The 19,131-nt window shown below is 38.0% G+C and overlaps 1 protein-coding gene across 1 annotated transcript; it reads left to right on the top strand.

Moving 5' to 3' along the window:
* The first annotated feature begins 11,879 nt into the window (after window positions 1-11,879).
* On the top strand, window positions 11,880-18,351 carry LOC137249937 (uncharacterized). Its single transcript, XM_067782030.1, has 5 exons — window positions 11,880-12,141; window positions 13,859-14,310; window positions 14,380-15,092; window positions 15,154-15,253; window positions 17,734-18,351. Exons 1-3 carry the CDS (start codon window positions 12,089-12,091, stop codon window positions 14,727-14,729), a joined length of 855 nt encoding a protein of 284 aa, XP_067638131.1. The 5' UTR covers window positions 11,880-12,088; the 3' UTR covers window positions 14,730-15,092; window positions 15,154-15,253; window positions 17,734-18,351.
* The last annotated feature ends 780 nt before the right edge of the window (window positions 18,352-19,131 follow it).

Below are 19,131 nucleotides of genomic sequence, written 5' to 3'. Positions count from 1 at the left end.
TTTTATCGCAGTCAATTTACATTTTACAAATTTTGGAGCAAGTTTCGCTGAAAATCTCTTTGAGGCATCACTTTGGACAAAGTTGCGCCGAAAAACGAAATCACCAATTTCAAAACGTTTATCAGAGCTTCGAAGATTGTATCGTTTTGAGGAATTTTCAAAGGCTGTTGAGATGTTTTCAGAAATTTTCTTTCTTATGAGTTTCAGGTTGTCACTTCGTTCCAAAACGGTGTCGTCCAGGGTCTTGAGCTTCCTTAATAGTTCATAATCACCTGCATGGGACATCATCTGCTGTCCAAACAATGCAAAATATGGTGTTACACCGATCGTTTGGTGGTATGAACTTCGAAGTGCTTCAGCAATTTCAGAGATGTTCCTGTCCCAGTGTGATTGGTCCTTCTTAAGGTAAGCTCTTATACCTGCAATGATTGAGCGATTCACACGCTCGCTTGCATTGGCCTGAGGACTATATAGGGCCGTGTAAACATGTCTTATCCCACGGGCCGACAATAAGGTATTAAATTGAGTGGATCTAAATTGCTTGCCATTGTCACTCATTACAATTTCGGGAGTTCCGAAAATACTAAAGACGTTATTTTGGAGGAAGTCACATACAACTGGAGTGTTAAACTTTTTAACCGTTTTTAAAAGGGGAAACTTTGTCAAATGGTCTAATACAATGAATATTCCTATGTTTCCTTGCTTGGATCTAGGGTAAGGTCCAAGAAAGTCTACATACAATTTCTGAAACGGTCTTTGTACAGTGTATTGTGCGGACATTGGTGGTCTTAGCGTAACATTGGGCGATTTGCTTTGCTTACATGTTTCGCATCGGCTAACGTAGTTCTTGACATCAACTGTCATATTTGGCCAATACAAATTGTTTCGCAATCGCTCCAATGTTTTGGCAATTCCACCATGACATTTATTTGGTGGACAGTGCGCGTTTTCGATGACCCCTGGAACTAGAGATGTGGGAATCCAAAGCTTCCAATTAAATGATTCCCTTTCAGGATTGCCATCGGGGTGTTCGGTTCTTTTATAAACCAGGTTGTCGATTACCTGAAGATCAGGCAAGCGGTTCTCATTTCGACGGACATGACTTATCAACGTTTGATAATCATCGGACAAAAATTCGGACGACTGTAAATCAACTAACGGACGGACCTCAATCTCACGGACTTCAGCTACTTCCTCAAAATTTTGTCGTGATAGACAATCAGGCACTACATTAAGGGAGCCTTTCCTATGTTCTATATTAAATTTGAAACCTTGCAATTTGAGAGACCAACGCGCTAGTCGGCTGGATAAGTCAGTTTGTCGCATAAGCCACTGCAAGCTAGCGTGGTCAGTAATTATAGTGAACTCCTGCCCCTCGACGTAGGCTCTAAATTTCTTTAAACTTAGCAGAGCTGCTAAACACTCGAGTTCTGTTACGCTATAGTTACTTTGCGCTTTGTTCAACTTTTGCGAAAAATATGCTATAGGAACCTCAACATCCTCGGCATTCTTTTGTACCACCACCGCACCAACTCCTAGTTTACTGGCATCACACTGGATGATGAAAGGTTTTGTGTAGTCTGGACTAGCCAGTACTGGTGCTGTACAGAGCTTTCCTTTCAGCGTTTCGAAGGCTAGTTGGGCGTCGTCGTTCCATTGAAAACTTTTGGATTTCTTTAATAAGTTAGTAAGAGGACATGTCAATGCAGCGAAATTGTCAACGAATCGGCGATACCAGCCCGCCATTCCCAAAAACCGTCTAACTTGCTTGACGTTTGTTGGAACCGGATATTGCGTAACAGCCGAAATCTTTTCGGGGTCGGTACGTATAGTTCCGTTGCGTACGATATACCCCAGATATTTCACTTCCTTTATGCAAAATTTACTTTTGTTGACGTTTATGGTCAACCCCGAGCAACTTCAGCAAGGACGGACATATGTGTGTCAAAATCTTCTGACACAATTAATAAATCGTCTAAGTAGACGAAAACTTGATCTCTTAAATAGGGTGGAATTACGCGATCCATCAAGCGACAAAGTGCTTGTGGGGCGTTACAAAGACCGAAAGGCATAACACGGTATCGATAAAGCGGACGATTAGGGACGGTAAAACAGGTGTAATCTCGGGATTGTTCGGCTAGGGGAATTTGCCAAAAGGCACGCCTTAAGTCTAGTGAACTTATAAATTTTGCCTTGGGTATTCTGCTAAGAATCCCATCAATATGAGGAAGGGGGTAAGCGTCCTTCACGGTAACGCTATTTACTTTTCTTGAATCAAGACACAGACGGACTTTACCTGGATTTTTCACTAACACCACCGGACTGGACCATGGACTATTTGGAGCTTCCTCGATTACACCTAACTTAATCATTTCATCAATTTCGGCATGTACTTGTTTCTCGACAGCTGGCGAAATTGGAAAGTAGCGCTGCTTTATCGGACGGACATTGGGTTCGAGCTGTATCTCGTACTCCAATAAAGAGGTTTTTCCTAAGCCTTCTTTTTCGAAGCTTGGAAATCTATTTTTAACTAAACTTAACTGATGCTGTTGCTCAACATTCAACGAAAGCGAGTTTCGTCATTATAATTTTCATCAAGTGAAATTTCCGAAATAATGTTCGGCGCAATTTGGAACTTAAGCCAGAAATCAACACCTAGTATCAAATCCAGTGACATACTCGGTACAACAAAAAAAGTTATGATTTCTGTTTTATTTTTATATTTTACAGTAAGGTCTATAGTACCGAAAACTATTTGATTCTTGCCATCAGCTGTGCAGATCGGAATTTGGTGTTTTCGTAAAGGACGTTTGGAAACCTCCTTTGCTAACAAACCTCCTAGGCAAGACACCTGAGCTCCACTGTCTAGGAGGCCTAAGTGGTCGCTTTCCAATAACCTAACCTTGGCATAGGGCCTCAAATCACTTTCACTTCGCGGCAACGAACAAATAACCTTCTTCAATTTTTTTCTATTTGTTTTAACTTTTATCCAAAAGTCTTTCATACGAGTTGAGGAACGTTTTGGAAATTCTGAGGTACTATCATCAGGACTAAATATTCTTCTTCTAACTTCATTGTATCTCTTCAACCGTTCTTCGTATGGAATAATTTCTTTTCTTGGCGGAGTTGTAAAAGTCTGAGAATCACCAGTGTGTATACTTGGCGGTACACAGCTGGTTTGCGTATACTTGTGTGAGATATTGCTGGCTAGCGTTTGCTGTCGTTGCGAGGGATCTGTCGAGATTCCTCGCTCGTTTTGCAGTTTCCCGGGCTACACTTCGGGCATTTGGGACGATAAGTATTTGAGGCGCCACAACCGTAGCAAACCACGTTCGCTCTTCAAGGCAGTCATAATATCTATGTCCCTCTTTGTTACAATTCCAGCAGCCAGGTTTTAGTTTGGAAGCTAGGTGAGAAACTGCGTGTACCTCAGCAAGTTCACTTTGCACTATCGCGTCATCATCTACTTCCAAGTCAAGGTAGGCTTCGTTAACCTGTCTCCTAGGCAATAGTCGAGAGCTGTTTGTTTGTGAAGATGACGTTGTCTTCGCAATTTCATTGGCAAGACTCTCACCTTTCAAACAGAGTCTACGTAATTCTGCCACAGAATGAATAGGAATGAAAAGAAGCTATTGCCGAATCCGAGGTCGCAAATTATGTTTTAAAATTTCGAGTAACTCTACCTCTGAAAGTGGAGTTTCAAGTGGTTCTGCGATTTTTAGGATGGCATTACGGAACTCATCAAAACATTCGTTTTGGCCCTGCTTTCGAGCACGAATCGATTCTTTAATTTCGAAGTCACTCTTATGTTGTTGAAAATTTGTTCTTAACGCCTGGCAAAGAGCTGGCCAGGTGACACGTTCGACAGATCTACGGTATCGCCAGTACCAGTCCTTGGCTTCATTAATAAAAAGGCTTTGTATGTGTTCACACAAAAGGTTGAAATTGCCGTTAAGCGAATCGATAACTAGCAATTCTATTCTCGATAAGAAGCTATCTACCGATAAACGAGACGTGCCGTCAAACTTTACGTCCCAACTTGCAATTAATTGGGCTATTCTACCCATGTACGGCACGGTCGACATATCACTTAGCCGTATTTGGTCAATCTGGTTATGAAAATTTGTATTGGTATTATTTGGCAATGGAGGTGCATCTCTAGGCCTATTTGGTGGGTGTTGAGTTGTGGACAAATTAGCTGGCTGACTTATGTCATTGCCTACAGGGACTGCTGGTGTAGGGTTAATATTTAACCGTTCTAAAAAACTGGATAAAGTATTTTCTATCCGCTGTTCTACCATTTGCGCTACGCGATTCTCTAAATCTTCAAAAACTGTTGCTGACCTCGCTGATACAATAGCCGAGACCATATTCCTAATACGAGCTTCGTCATCATTTACGGGTGGTACGTCACCACCATGTGCTCCTTCAGCTGACAAATTATTGGCATTTTCGGATCTTTGTTGCAGCTCATGCTGCGCTTCCCTATGGGACTTTTGCAGGTTTCCACTCCCACTAGTATTACCTGCGTTTCCCTGAGACATCGTCTTCAATAATCTAGTGTTATATATATTCTGATTAAACTCCCTACTGCGGCAAGGAGCTCTACAAAGTGGGCATGAAGAATTGTTCTTAAGCCACGGCAATAGGCAGTTTCGGTGGAAGCGGTGGTCACACGCGGTAGTTAGTATGTTATCCCTATTCGTAAAAGCCTTCCTACATAGAAAACATCCAGCCTGCAAAGGAGTGTGTTCGTCGCTGTGACGCAATGGCATGTTCCCAAAAAAAATTAAAAAAAAGTATATGTATATTTGCACTCGCAAAAAAAAAGATATAAACCTTTAACGCAGTGTTAAAAAAAAAATAGTTTCACGCAAACAGAATTGTTTTTACGAAAACCAATAAAAAAAAAGCACCAAAAAATATTAGAAGCTTATCTGCTTGTTATGTCCTTAAACGCAAAGGAAAACTTTCGTTTAAAGAAAACCCAACAAAAATCAAAATAATTATATCTTTTCCGCTTGTAATTAAACGCCAAAAGGTTATTTATCAAAGAACAAAAATCATCAAAAGAAACTTGGTTTGAGACCATGGGAGTCTCTGTAGTGGTAATGTGGCACAAAGGTGTAAGTAAGGGCATAATGTCATACTGTGTTGTAGCATGCAACATTTTGAAAAAGAAAGATCGGTTGTGATTTATTTGATTTAAACTCACAAATTCCGACATATTCACAATCTTTCTCAAATAAATTAAATTAAAATTATAAAAAAGGTATGAAATTGAGGTGGCATCTCGACGATGAGTGTGAGATGTACTAACTAACGAAAACTTGCATATATTTTTCTATTGGTTTGTAGCAAACGTAAACGCCTGGTAAGTCAGTTGGCATTTAGCCTTAATGACAAAAATTCCCAAGAAGCGTATAACGTATTTTTGGAACAAAACCAAAAGAAGTGCTATGCTCAAATAATTCCCTAAACGCGAAGTTTTAACGCGGTACGCATCTCCAAGCATCTAGCCTATAGGATGGTCAATTCCAGCGAAAATTCTTCGCATCCATACAAAAATGTTTGAACACAACGACAACCGAAAAAAAATCAAAAATTTATAAAATGTTAATCTAAAAAAAATTCCAAAAGCAGACAGACTATTTGATTCCAGGAGTGAATCATGTATGTGGAGCCAATATCTAACAAAAGCACACAAAAGTTGCTTTCCTCTATAGGGCTGTGCCCCACACGTTGGGCGCCATTTTATCTGTTATGATATCCATCGACTGAGTGTGCAACAGGCACATTCAGGAACAAACGAGCAGCAGTGCTTGTGACAAGGTGCGATGACCACGGCGTGTGCACTGGCGTTTAGGCCCGGAGCTTCAGCTTCGTGGATTCCTTAACGTGATCACTGCACAGCACTACTCTCCCCAGTCAATGGTCAAACAGAATAATTTGTTTTGCACACTGGGATACACTAGCATAAGAAGATAAAATAAAACAACAAACGCACTTACATGCCACACTTCAGTCATATGACCCACTGTATACTCACCTCTATGCATGGCAGCTCATTGTTGCAAGGTTTGGTGGCTGCCTCTTTACCCGCCCTACCATTGGCCCCATAGATGTTTTTGAGGCCCCGATACATTACCACTAACTCCTGTGTCTCAAACCAAAGCAAACACAAATTATCTACCCATTTTAACAATTATTATTTCATCCAAAATCAATCCATTACAATATTAAGGATATTAGCTTAGTTTGCCTATTATTTCCTAAAACTACAACGAAAAGTATGAGGTGGCAGAACTATAATGATTCCTATAAGCATACTCACTTTTTTTTTTTGTCTTTAACTTCAACTTCAATAAAAAGCTTTATACAGATGTATGTAAATATGTATGTGTGTAGATGCAAAGAAAACTCACTTTGCAAGAACAAAGTATTTATCATTAAAAATCATCGAATTTAACTTAAGTTGAAATTACATTCGTATATCCACACATGCTTATGTACATACAGTATGTATGTACAACAACAACAAAGTAAGTATGTTTTAAGAAAAATATGTGTTTAAGTAACATTAATAAAATCTTATGACTAGATATGCATATGTATGTGGTGTGCTTCAATATTTAGGGGCATCAAAAAAAAGGTAGATATAGGTATATATTATATATATAAATATTTATATATATATTGCATTGCTACGTAGCATCGAAGGCCTTCACGCTTGCAGTTGCTGCATTAGGAATATCGTAAACATTCAAATATTCTTTTAAATATAAATTACCCATCTATAATAAGTTTGCGAATGACGGTAACCATCCGAATTCATACAAAATGCTTAAGAGAGATCGCAACAAAAAATTATTTAGGCTACAATTTGGGTTCAAACGACGTCATACGACTCTCTCTCAAACATGTTCAATCATTCTCATTCCTTACAATTTATATTTGTCGCATGTTTAAACAATCTGAATGTACACGAACAACAACATAGGCATATGTTGATGAGCGATCGCTAGTTACATTACATATTCATGTTGATAATCATTATATGAAATTTGATTATGAAAATCTAATGGATATGTTAAATTTAACTTTTTTTGTTTTCCACAGTGGGTTTAAATCTAAATGGGACTAAATCTAGGTATTATTTTAATTTTATTGGATAATCCTTCTTAGATTGATGTTTCTATTCGGAAATAATAATAATTTCAATTTCGCAATTCTTTCTATCATATACATTCTTATTAGCAACCTTTTGCTCCAAGTTTTGTTGTATTTAATGACTTGTCTTTTCAGTATACTAACTTTTAACTTCTTCTTCTTCTTCGTACATTGTACTATATGCCAAATTTTACATTTTTACATATTTTAATATTTATGCAAATACTTGAGAGGATTTGCTATTCATTCATTTTGAAAATTCCAAAGCTGGGGGTGGGAAAACTCGATCAGGTTGGACTTAGAGATAGGTCAAGAGTGGCCCTAGGAAGATCTCAGCAACGTTTGCAGCGTTTAGTACAATTATGCTTTGATGGCGAAATGCAGGGAGATGAGGGAGAGGGTTGCTTGTGGCTCGCACACAGCCAACCAGCGATCGTCAACTTCCCATCCTGCGCTATTTAATTTGTGGTAAACAGAAGTAAAGGATTCTATGTACGATTCCATAGATTGACAGTTTTCGAATTTGTTCGTAGAAACCCTGTATCTTCATATAATTTTTTAAGTTTCTCCCATATCTCTAGTGCAGTTTTACATGTTCTAATATGCGCATATATAGATTTCTCCACAGACAGCACTAGTGTAGCTTTTGCCTCCCCAAGTTTAGATACATTTTTTTTCAATAGCAACCGAGGTTTCAGTGTTTATGGTAATGCAATTGGTGAGCCCCTTCGACTCCAATAAGTTTTCCATTGCAAATGACCAATCGTGGTAATTATCGCCGCCAGACAACTTTTTAAATACAAATTCCCTATGCAGTTTCGCCATCGTGTTTAATAGAGTTGTGCTTTTTCGTTCATTTCAGAGATTCGAATCTTTAGTTCTTTTTCTGATGAACGAACAAGTTGTTCTTTTTGTTCATCTGTTCTTTTTTTTTTTTAAGCAAATTTGATCACTGCTGCTCGCACCCGCGAAAAAAGCCAACAAGTATAGATGGGGGTGTGTATGCAGCAATGCTTTGTGTAGATATATTTAAATGAGTAATGAATAAATAAATTAATATATATGTATAATTAACTTCAAAAAAAAGTTACAAATTTCGGAAGATCTAGGAAATTGAAAGAGTACAGACAGAAATTGTAAATATGAACTTTTCAAGTTTAATAAATGTAATAATTAGTTTCTTACAAAGCATGTTTTTCACAAATAGTCCATACATATATTATTCTAGCAGTGCCACACACAAAGATGACCACACATATCTTTAGTGTAAGTGGCATCATCGAATTCGTGCTCACTGTGAATTTCTGCGTATGTATGTATGAATTTACAATGATCGCGAACGAGAAGAGAGAATGAATAACATTAGATAAAACGAACTAAAAGAACAAAAAGAACCGAAATCGAAGATCTAGTTCACTTGTTCAGTGGAGAGACCCGGTAAATTGAACAAGTTCAGAACGAAACGACCCAACTCTAGTGTTTAACCAAGGTTTTTTTTTCTTGCAACAAATGTCGTAAACAATAATTCATGCTTTTACCTTTGAATATAGCAACTAATGCTTTCAAATGAATTCCGATTCAATATCCCGATAATGCTTAATACAAAATTAATGCAAATAAAAGGCCCATAACCTGTTGGGAGATATTGAATAAAACACGTGTGTATTCTTCGGCGATTTGTTGTATTAAGGGAAGAGTACAAAATTTATTTCAATGACATTACAAGATAGAGATGAGCATGTGACAGTGTTGTGCAAACCTATCTCTAGCAGATATAGACGAGCGACAGTGTTGCGTAAACTAAACTAAATTCAACAAGTACTACAGTGAAAGTACTTTGGAAAGTACTCTCACGTATGTACTTTATGGCATACTCACAAACAAAACGAAAGTGGGATCACCTACTCCTCTCCTAGGACAGCGCAATGTTAATTGGAGCACATTTTTTGTTTGAATACAGATTAGTTTTGGAGCACTCCTAAAGAAGTATGCCTAACACTATTTGTGGAGTACCCGCGTTTTTTGAAGGGCAGTACGCGGTACAAAAGTATCGACTACCAATTTTCTTGGTATCGAACCGAAAGTTGCGGTACCTATTTCTAATCACTTCCCTGCAAAAATTGTTGGATTACGTGTTCCATTTTCGTCATGTTGGAGTACTCTAACAATACCATTGTGAATGATGACTATGTGTGATATCTTCTGCATAAACGTCAAAATTCCAAAGTGATTGGATCACCTGATTTGTAAATGACTATCGCTGTCTCATTCTGTATCTCTTTCTATCACCCGCTGAAGATAGGCGCCGCCATATTGAACAGCCTGTCAAAACGCTGAAAAGTAGCCATATTGAACAGCCTGTCAGGCGGTTGACAGATAAGATAACACACTTAGTCATAATTCACAATGAACAATACTCCTTTGCAATGCGTTTGCGGACCACCTTCAGCCGATCATAGCTCGTTTTTTAACGACAGTGATCACGACACGATGACGATCGAACAGAGTTGCCAAAAGTAAAATATTGCATGCAAATAACTAATAATAAAATTTTACTTTGGCAACTCTGATAAAATACAACAGCGCACTGGTTTTATGTATACATACTTTAGTATGTATAGAGAAATATTAGTTTTTTTATTCACGCAAATGCTAAATAACATAAGAATATTCGTAGTATAAAATATAAAAGTTGTATTGCCCCTCTTCATTTACTTTCATTTTAAATTAAATTCACTTCGATAATTCTTTCCGACACAATTCCTCTTTAGTACTTTGACATATGATCCTCTGTGGGTGCTCCATGGAGTACTACAGTGAAAGTACTCTCACGTATGTACTCTATGGAATACTCACAAACAAAGCGAGAGTGGGATCACCTACCCCTCTCCTAGGACATCGCAATGTTAATTGGAGCACATTTTTTGTATGAATACAGATTAGATTTGGAGCAGTCCTATACTCCCAAAGGAGTATTCCTTACATTATTTTGAAGGGTTGCATCATTTCATTCCTTCCAGTGAAACCGTTTGTTTACATATATGTGCAAAAAGTTATTTATTTTCTATTTATTGGCATTTAATGATTTTTGAGCTGCCATATGAAATTCAAACCACACAAAAAAAAATATTTATTTTGCATTCAATAGTATGTCTGTGATTAATGGACAAAAGGAGCGATGTGTATTATACTTCAGCGACGGTATCATAGAAGAGTCATCGGAAGGTAGTGACTTTGACACAGAAATAACAGAACCGGGGCTTGAGGTAAATGTAAGATCAATGATTGCTTTTTATATGATTTACCTTTACTATTTTAGATGAAGGAGTCTTTTATACCTCATGTGCTATACACCGTCAATAAGTTGAGTTCTAATATACTAGCTGGCATCGACTACTTGGGTACTGAATTAGCCTCGCTTTTAGAATTGCATCAATACAACCTGAATATGAAACAGAATACTACATTAGAGCTGCACGGTGATATGGTGCCTTAGTAGATAATTCCCTACAAGACGGAGGTAACTACCCTGCAAAAATCGTGTGACCAAAAACGCACACAGCCACACGAATTTTTGACAGGGGTGACGATTTGGAATGAAAAATTGTGCAAATGAAATAGCATGCTGACAAATTTTGCTTTCCCACAATGTATGGTGCTCTCTCGCACCTATTATTTTCATAGGGATAGCAAAATACGTCATTTTTGCCTGCAAAAAATCCGCCATTTCTAATTCTGCAGAAAAGTGGAAAATTTTTTCAGTTTGTGTGATTTACATTTTGCAGAAATTAATATACGCATTCTTTAATATTTTTTGGTCTACTAAAGAGTGTTTTAGCAAAAAAAACTCATATCAATGTGTGCATGTTTATAAAGAAAGAAAGTGAAATAAGTAATTGCATAGTATAAATAATCGTGAGCAATTCTAATGCAGAATAGTAAATTTTGATTTCCACATACATACAAGAAAAAAATTCTTGTTACCATTAAGATTTATTATCCAAAATTGAAAAAAAAAAAGATTAGAAAATTCGGTGTAAAAAAACGGCTATGTGTGCAATAAAATAGCCTCTCTTGTTGAGATACCCCTCCCTGGTCTCCATTAATTATTGTGACGGAGGTGTGTTTGCAGCAGCAAAGTGAACCCAAACAGTGTAGGTCGTGGTGGTTGTTGTTCGTGGTCCGCATCAACTGGACCAGGTGGGGAAATGACGCCACATCCAGTTATACCAAGGTATATACCACAACAGCAACCGGGTAATGCAAGGCCACGATAGCAGCAGCAACAACCTCCCAAGGCAGTGTTGTGCATCTTTAATGCTTAAATATTTCCTCTGTTGAAACAGTTTCCACGATTCACTGTTCAACGAAAGCAGCAGCCAGCGTATGCCACCACCGAACAGCTGATAACAAAAACTTGGATGCACAGCAGTTTAAAGCCAAAATGGAAGTTGAGGAAATATCTGAAAATAAGGTAAATATATGTTTCGCGTTATTAACAAAATCGCCATAAATTTTATGAATTAACAGATCGCTACGAACGACAAAGCACCCGAACGTGTGATCAAAGAAAGCACTACGGAAATTATTGCCGGCTGGGCCGTATTCTACAATCCAGTACAAGAATTTGATCGTGATTTAAGTATTTCAGTACTTAATGTATACTCAAAGCGGTTGATAAGAGAGCGGGAAGCGGCGGCGCATAGAAATCCACAAAATACAAAGGAAAGCAAGCAATGCTAATGACAAGAAACCATACACGGCTGGTGGTGTAAAATACGACGATGAACTGCGAATATTGGAAGCGCTTGCTGCAACAGGTTTACGTAGCATAAGTTATGCAAAAGAAGTAGCAGGCGTGCGTGAAATTGTTGCAAATGATCTATCTAAGGTGGCAGTAGATTCCATTAGCGTAAATATGCGACACAATGGAGTGGAACATTTAATTGTGCCAAGCGAAGGGGATGCAATGTAGGTTTGATATACGAATCAATAGCTAGTGATTTAACTGTAATAATCAATAATAAAATTCGCAATAGGACTCTCATTTACCTTTCAACTTCATATGAGAAGCGTTTCGATGTTATAAACCTAGATCCTTATGGTTGTCCGAATCGCTTTCTGCATGGCGCTATACAATCACTGACGAGTGGGTGTTCATTACTTGTAACTGCGAATGATATGGCTGTGCTGGCAGGCAATACGCCTGAAGCCTGCAATGCCAAATATAGTTCTGTGCCTTTGCGTATGAAATGCTGCCATGAGATGGGATTGCGTATACTATTGCATTGCATTGAAACGCACTCTAATCGTTATGGAAAATATATTGAGCCACTTTTGAGCATTTCTGCCAATTTTTATATACGCATATTTGTGCGTATGCATAGTAGTCAAGCGAAGTGTAAATATAGCATGAGGTTGGTATTCAGCATTTTGGCGTTTTACCACAATCCAATTACTTACCATATCTTTATATTATGAACACAGCAAACAATGAATGGTATTTCAATGCACTGGTTGTGATACCTATACGCTACAGTCTATGGGTATTGTAAAAAGCAAGATCTCAGATAAAGGCAATGCGGAAGTAAAATTCGGTATACCAACTGGACCAAATGTTAATACAAATTGTGCGCATTGCGGTGATAAACATCATGTAAGTTTCAACTATCCCACTTAAGTATTTAAACTCGAATAAATCAAATATTTTCCTTCTTACTTAATTGGTGCTTAACCGTTTAAACGGTTATGTCCGTTCAAAAAGGCGCGTCAGTCGCTTTTTCAGAGGGTTAACTGGCAACAATTGTTCACACCAAATTGTTTCTTATATTCCCAAATATAGATGGGCGGTCCACTTTGGTCGCATCCCATACATGATCCAACGTTTGTTGAAGAATTGCTACAAATCATAGAAGAAAAACCGCTAAGTGATTTGGACACACAACGTCGTTTAAAAGGTGTGTTATCGGCGGTATGCCTGAACTTGTATTGGGTACATGAGTTTTTATGTAAAAAATATTCATCATATCCAACATCAATACCTCGCATTCAATTGTGGACGCTGTACGCACTACATTGGGTTCACGTAATATGGACAAGCATATTGTTGATTCCAGTGGTAAGGCCACAATTTCAAATGATGGGGCAACCATTAAGAAACTATTGGATAAAATAATAACACAACATAGCGTGCTCAAGTGGTATAAGCTTACCTGGAAAAGATATTTCGTAACGAAAACCCTGGAAGATTACCGCGCCTTGTCTGCTGTGGTTCAACAAAATATAACTTGGATGTTTGTTGCTCTTTTTCAATTTTCCTGAATACAAATGTCTGGATTGGAAAAATTTCAAGCAAATAAAGCTTGGCGTGCAAAAGTCAAGAAATTACTTGTCATGCAACGGTAAATGCTTATAAATATATCATTAAAATTGTATGCTTGTTTATGATGAGCCATTCGAGTGAGCATGGAGCTGGATGTTTTAAATACTGTAGAGCAAATTGGCTTACTATATAAGTATTTGAAATTTTTCCAAATCTTTGACTAAAAAGTAGCTACTTGCTTGTAGAACTTTATTACTTTACTTTTAAAAAGATAAATCACTTTAGCATGGTAATATATACCTATTATTAAAAATTAATACAAACAATATCTTCAACATTTTTTTCTCGATTCACGAACACATTTAGAAAGGCTACAACGCCTGCTAAAGAGCCGGAATCTTGCCAACGCTTTAGCTTGGATTTAGAGGAGGATCTACAAACTTTGCTAGAAGCACGCGCAGCTCCTCGTGTAGCGAATGTGGATCAACACGAAAGTAACGTTGCTGTTAGCGGAAATGCAATGAACAAAATATTTGAAATGGAGGATGAAAATAAATCCAACAATGCAAACACTATAAAGAGGATTCCTTATAATTTTTCAACTAAGGCATCTTGTGACGAAACTACATTCGAATGCCAACAGCAACGTACGTCTGATGAAAGTTTTATGGCTTTGGAAAAAATATGTGATAAAACAGCATCCGATCCTGACAGCACACTATTTAAGTACATACATAGCGAGAACAAGGATATGGTTAAAGAAGATGCTAAAAAGCGCAGCGCCGATGGAAACTATTTTAAAATCCCTTGTAAACAAGGTAAGTGAATATACAACATATTGAAAGTTGATAAGATTGCGTGGTATAAATTTTATAATATAATCTTAGAGCTACAAGAAATAGATGAAGAAGCACAATCATTGCAACGTCTATTACATGACTTATGCGTACAGGAGCAGCATCAATTGGATAATGAAACTCCTTTAAAAAGTATTGATGTAACACTACTAGAAGATATTGAAGCGCCATCTAAAACGTGGGACTCCACAATAGTGGGCGATACCACTTTACAAACTTCACCTTTGAAAATGGTGAGACTTCTCAGACCATCTACTATACTAGAGGAAAATTGCGAAGATCAGTCTAATAGTTCTTTGGGTGGTGATGATGCATCATCACACATAAGCTTTCAAAGCGCTCAAAAAGGCAGTGAAACTTCAGCGACAACAAGCTTTTAAAAAAAAAAAGCTTTACCTACGCTCTAAATCTACGCCGTCATATACGTACTCATACCGGTGGAAAACCATACAAATGCGATTACTGCGAATGCATCTTTGCTGTAAGCGGTCCAGTGCTGTCGCATTTACGTACACATCTGGGCAAAAATATTCATAGATGTGAGTTTTGCCCATCAACTTTTCCTCACTTTACGGAGTTACGTACGCATTTAACTACGCACAAAGACGAAGATCCAGAAACGCGGGAGCGAAATATGACAGCCTTAAAGGAGGAGGAGGCTAAATTAAAGCAAAATTTGGCCACTAAAATTCAGCAGCCGCCAAAACCCAAACGAAAATATACGTGCAATTTCTGCAACAAGGGTAAAGGTTTATAAGACTGTGATTGTAAATGATATTCATTTCACTGATCGTTAATTCACAGATTTTACAACTTCATCTAAGCTAAAGCGCCATATACGTATGCATACCGGCGAGCGACCATACTCGTGCTCAGAGTGTGGGAAATCATTCTCATTGAAATCGTAAGAATATACAATAGGGTTCAGAGTTTGAACGGCCGGCAGTTAAAAATGGATTTATTTTAAAAGTTAATAAAAAAACTTATATCTAAACATATCCGTAAAACGAAAGACACAGAAACAAAAGCTCAGTAAAAATGGGACAACTAAATGAAACCTTATATCCATATCGCCTGCTGATTGGAATATCACCCGGTTGTTGTTGTAGCAGTTAGGTGGGGCGAAGCACTGCTGCAACAATATCACCCGGTCTCGGGTGCCGTTTCGAAAAGTACCTTTCTCAGAAAACATTTGAAAACCCCCGTATATTAGAAAAGCCCTATCACAGAATTCGGTTGAAGAATGCCCTAACTCAGATTTGGCTTCAAAAATGACCGATCTGAGCTCAAATACAACACATTTTGACAATAGCTGGAGTGTTTATGAAACAAATTCTAAGATAGGGCGTTCTTCAAACGAATTCTGAGAAAGGAAGTTTATGGAACGGCAGCCGAGATTTGGTGATATTCCACTCAGCAGCCGATATGATTATATGGTAAGTCTCATTTTTACCGACCTTTCCTTTCCTTTTTAAAAATGTGCTTAACAAAACTTTTTTCTTTTAATGCACTCTTAAAATGAATCCATAAGCACTGTAACGTTAACAACTTTTTCATACTTGTTTTTTGATTTGTATTGAGAGTGGCGATTTTAATATTAGAACGGCTAATTTAGACAATTAAAATAACAAAAATTATTACAAAGCCAAATTTTAGTGAGGACCTCTAGTTAACCCTAAAAATATTAAAATTAAAAGTCCCCATCTATCCTATTCGAGCTAAAAAAAAATTACTCGAGGTCAAAGGTCATTGCCTTAATAGCACCGCAGAAAAATTCCTCCAATTCTTTTCTCCTAGAGAGAACAATAATTGGGGAATAGGAATTTCGAATCATCGAAGTCAGCTGATTTGCCAACTGAAATTTTGTTGCGCATTTCTATTTTTGTTAACAAATTAAAAGTTTAGTTATTGTTGCGAATTTGTTTAAAATTGAGAAAAAAAAAATATAAGCAAAGCAACAGGGAGCAACAAACGAATGATGTAACTATCTTTCACACGTTGTTATTGTAGCAGTGCTTCGCCCCATCCAATAGGTGCGACCGATCAGAAATTATCATCAATATCCTCTAACGGGAGTCCAAGGAAACTTGCTGTTTCGACAGGGGGGACCATAATGAAAGGGGTGTTAGAGGCGTTGGTTCCACATTACAATTAAAGAGATGGTTGGTGTCATGTGGGGACACATTGCAAGCGGGGCATACATTTTGTATGTCGGAGTTGATTGTGGATAGGTAAGAGTTTAACCTGTTACAGTATCCAGAACGAAATTGAGCTAGAGTGACTCGCTTTTCTCTGGGGAGTATGCGTTCCTCTTCCGCGAGGTTTGGATACTTTTCTTTGAGTACTGGATTCACCGGGCAATTCCTAGCATAAAGGTCCGACGCTTGTTTATGGAGTTCACCAAGGACCTGCTTGTGTTTTTTCGCTTCATACGGCTGGGTTCTCAGGAGCCGTATTTCCTCAAAATGCTTACGGAGATGACTCCTTAGGCCCCTAGGCGGTGCTGGTTGACCAATCAGATGTCTGTTGGGATGCTCAGGTTTCTGGGTATTCAACAGGAACTGTTTGGTCAGCATCTCATTTCTCTCCCTGATGGGGAGTATTCTCGCCTCATTATGCAGATGGTGTTCTGGGGACATAAGAAGACAGCCCGTGGCAATTCTGAGAGAAGTAATTTGGCAGGCCTTTAGCTTCTTCCAGTGGGTAATTTTTAGGCTTGGCGACCATATGGGTCACGCATAGCACTTAATCGGCTGGCTAATTGCTTTGTGTGTAGTCATGAGCGTTTCTTTATCCTTTCCCCAGGTACTGACAGCGAGGGATTTGAGGATTTTGGTACGGCTCTGAATTCTCGGAACAATTGCGGCTGCGTGCTCACCAAAATGTAGATCCTGATGAAAGTCACTCCCAAAATTTTAAGGTGTAAGACAGTCGGTAGGGTAATGTCATATGGTCGACATTTGGCGCGGCCATGTTTTAAATAAGATCACCGATGATTTGGTTGGTTACAATATCAGGTTTCGCGAGGCGACAAAACTGGTGAGATTGGGGAGATAGCTGTTTATTTTATTCCAAAGCTCATCGGTGTAGGAAACAATAGCATAGGTGTAGAAGCAATAGTGACTCCTTCTGGTGGTAAAGGTAGCTATTGATATGTAGAAGTTAAACAGAAATTTGATTAATATGAGTTTTTTTTAAGTTATTGCAAAAAATCGTTGAGGATTTTTAATATCTTACGAGGTACCTTCGTACATGTTTCTAAGAATGAAGAATGAGACCTATTCAAACTTCGCTACACTTTAACATACGATACTTTACCCCATTTTAACACAACTATCATTTATTGATTTTATTAAATTTTATAAAATGTTTCTTCCTCCACAGTTCCATTTCCGTATTGGATGGTAAATATGGCTTTCGCATTTTCTCCATCAATAACTGACAAGGCGGAAAAAATCTATGCGCGTAAATCGCAACATATCTTGGTCGAGCGTTTCTTCAATAGCTCTCTAGTGGTGATGGTGACAGCAGAAAAACCCATTGTACAGGTTTACAAGTATGATATGTATGAGAGGGAAACAATTTCTTTCTCTTTCTAACACACGGCAGTTTGACACTTCGGTCAGTGTCAAACTAGCGTGGAAACCAGTGGAACCTGCGTGGAACATGAGTTTTGACACTGAACGAAGTGTCAAAATTACCGGGGTTGCTTCGTCGAAAGCGACACAGGGAAGCAAAAAAGGGATCGGAATATCAGATATGGGTTGCTGTGATGGTAAATTTTTTTGAACGAATTTAGTAGGAAATTTTAAGTGCACCCATATAGGTCCTTCAGAAAATTATAAAAAAGTCTTCAATTGGGGTATCTGAAGACGCGTAGTTATTTCAGTATTAAGAATACAAACACGTGAGTTAAGTTTTTCTACCCGTTCAAAAGTTCTCCGCGAAAAACAGTTTGAAACCGAGGTCGACTGCAATAACCCGTCCAAAAAAGCGGAAAGAAAAATGAATAGACGTGTTTTGTCCTGTTGTCAATAGTCCGAAGAGAAAAAGTATTCGAATTATTGGAAGCGAGGCCAAAACGCGTCTATTAATACCTCCCCCGACGGTTTTGGTCGTGTTTTAGCAATCGTCCCCGGTAATATAGTATCACAATTTGTTAATTAAAATTGTCCAAAATATATGGTTATTAAATAGAGATGTAATTAAGTGCTCGTTTGAAAGTAAATAAGTATATTTCTTTGTAATATAGGAAAAAAAAATTTTAAGCAGTTTTCGATAGCAGCTACTAAACTTTTTTTGGTCCTAAGAAGTACAACAGTGCCAAATAGCATCCACAAAAAAAACGAACAAGAACAAGCATTTTATCAGGTGAGCGTGGCTGTGTATGTGCGTGCTGCTACATATCCTACTTGTAGACCTGTACAATGAGAAAAACCCAACTGTTTACAAATGTTACAATATATCAATTGCGTCTACGGCTCAAATACCCACAGTATATGAATGAATCGAACGCACCTAATTGTCTGCCTAACGGATAGTATACATATTCATCAAATCGAAAATATTGCATCAAACGAACTGGGTCTGAATACTGAAACAGTACACATATTCAAAATCGATGAGGAGGCTGTGATGATGGTATAGGGTGAGTTGTTGAATAACATACGAATACCACTTTAACCCATCTATATATTTGCATTACAGCTAAAGCTTTACAAACAGCAAAAATTGCTGGCTCCAAGCAATTGGAAAAGGCAGTGAAGCATTCATCACAATGTA

This window comes from Eurosta solidaginis, chromosome 4, assembly GCF_040869045.1.
Source record: "Eurosta solidaginis isolate ZX-2024a chromosome 4, ASM4086904v1, whole genome shotgun sequence".
In the NCBI taxonomy this organism is placed as follows: Eukaryota; Metazoa; Arthropoda; class Insecta; order Diptera; family Tephritidae; genus Eurosta; species Eurosta solidaginis.
The sequence above is the reverse complement of the archived record's forward strand: the minus strand, read 5'-3'. Positions and strand labels throughout refer to the sequence as shown.

Excerpts from the sequence above, each read along its gene's own strand:
- LOC137249937 (XM_067782030.1), top strand. The coding sequence starts at position 12,089 with ATGCGACACAATGGAGTGGAACATTTAATTGTGCCAAGCGAAGGGGAT. Across the intron at positions 12,142-13,858 it reads CCAAGCGAAGGGGATGCAAT|AAAGGCTACAACGCCTGCTA; the intron begins GTAGGTTTGATA and ends GAACACATTTAG. Across the intron at positions 14,311-14,379 it reads TAAAATCCCTTGTAAACAAG|AGCTACAAGAAATAGATGAA; the intron begins GTAAGTGAATAT and ends ATATAATCTTAG.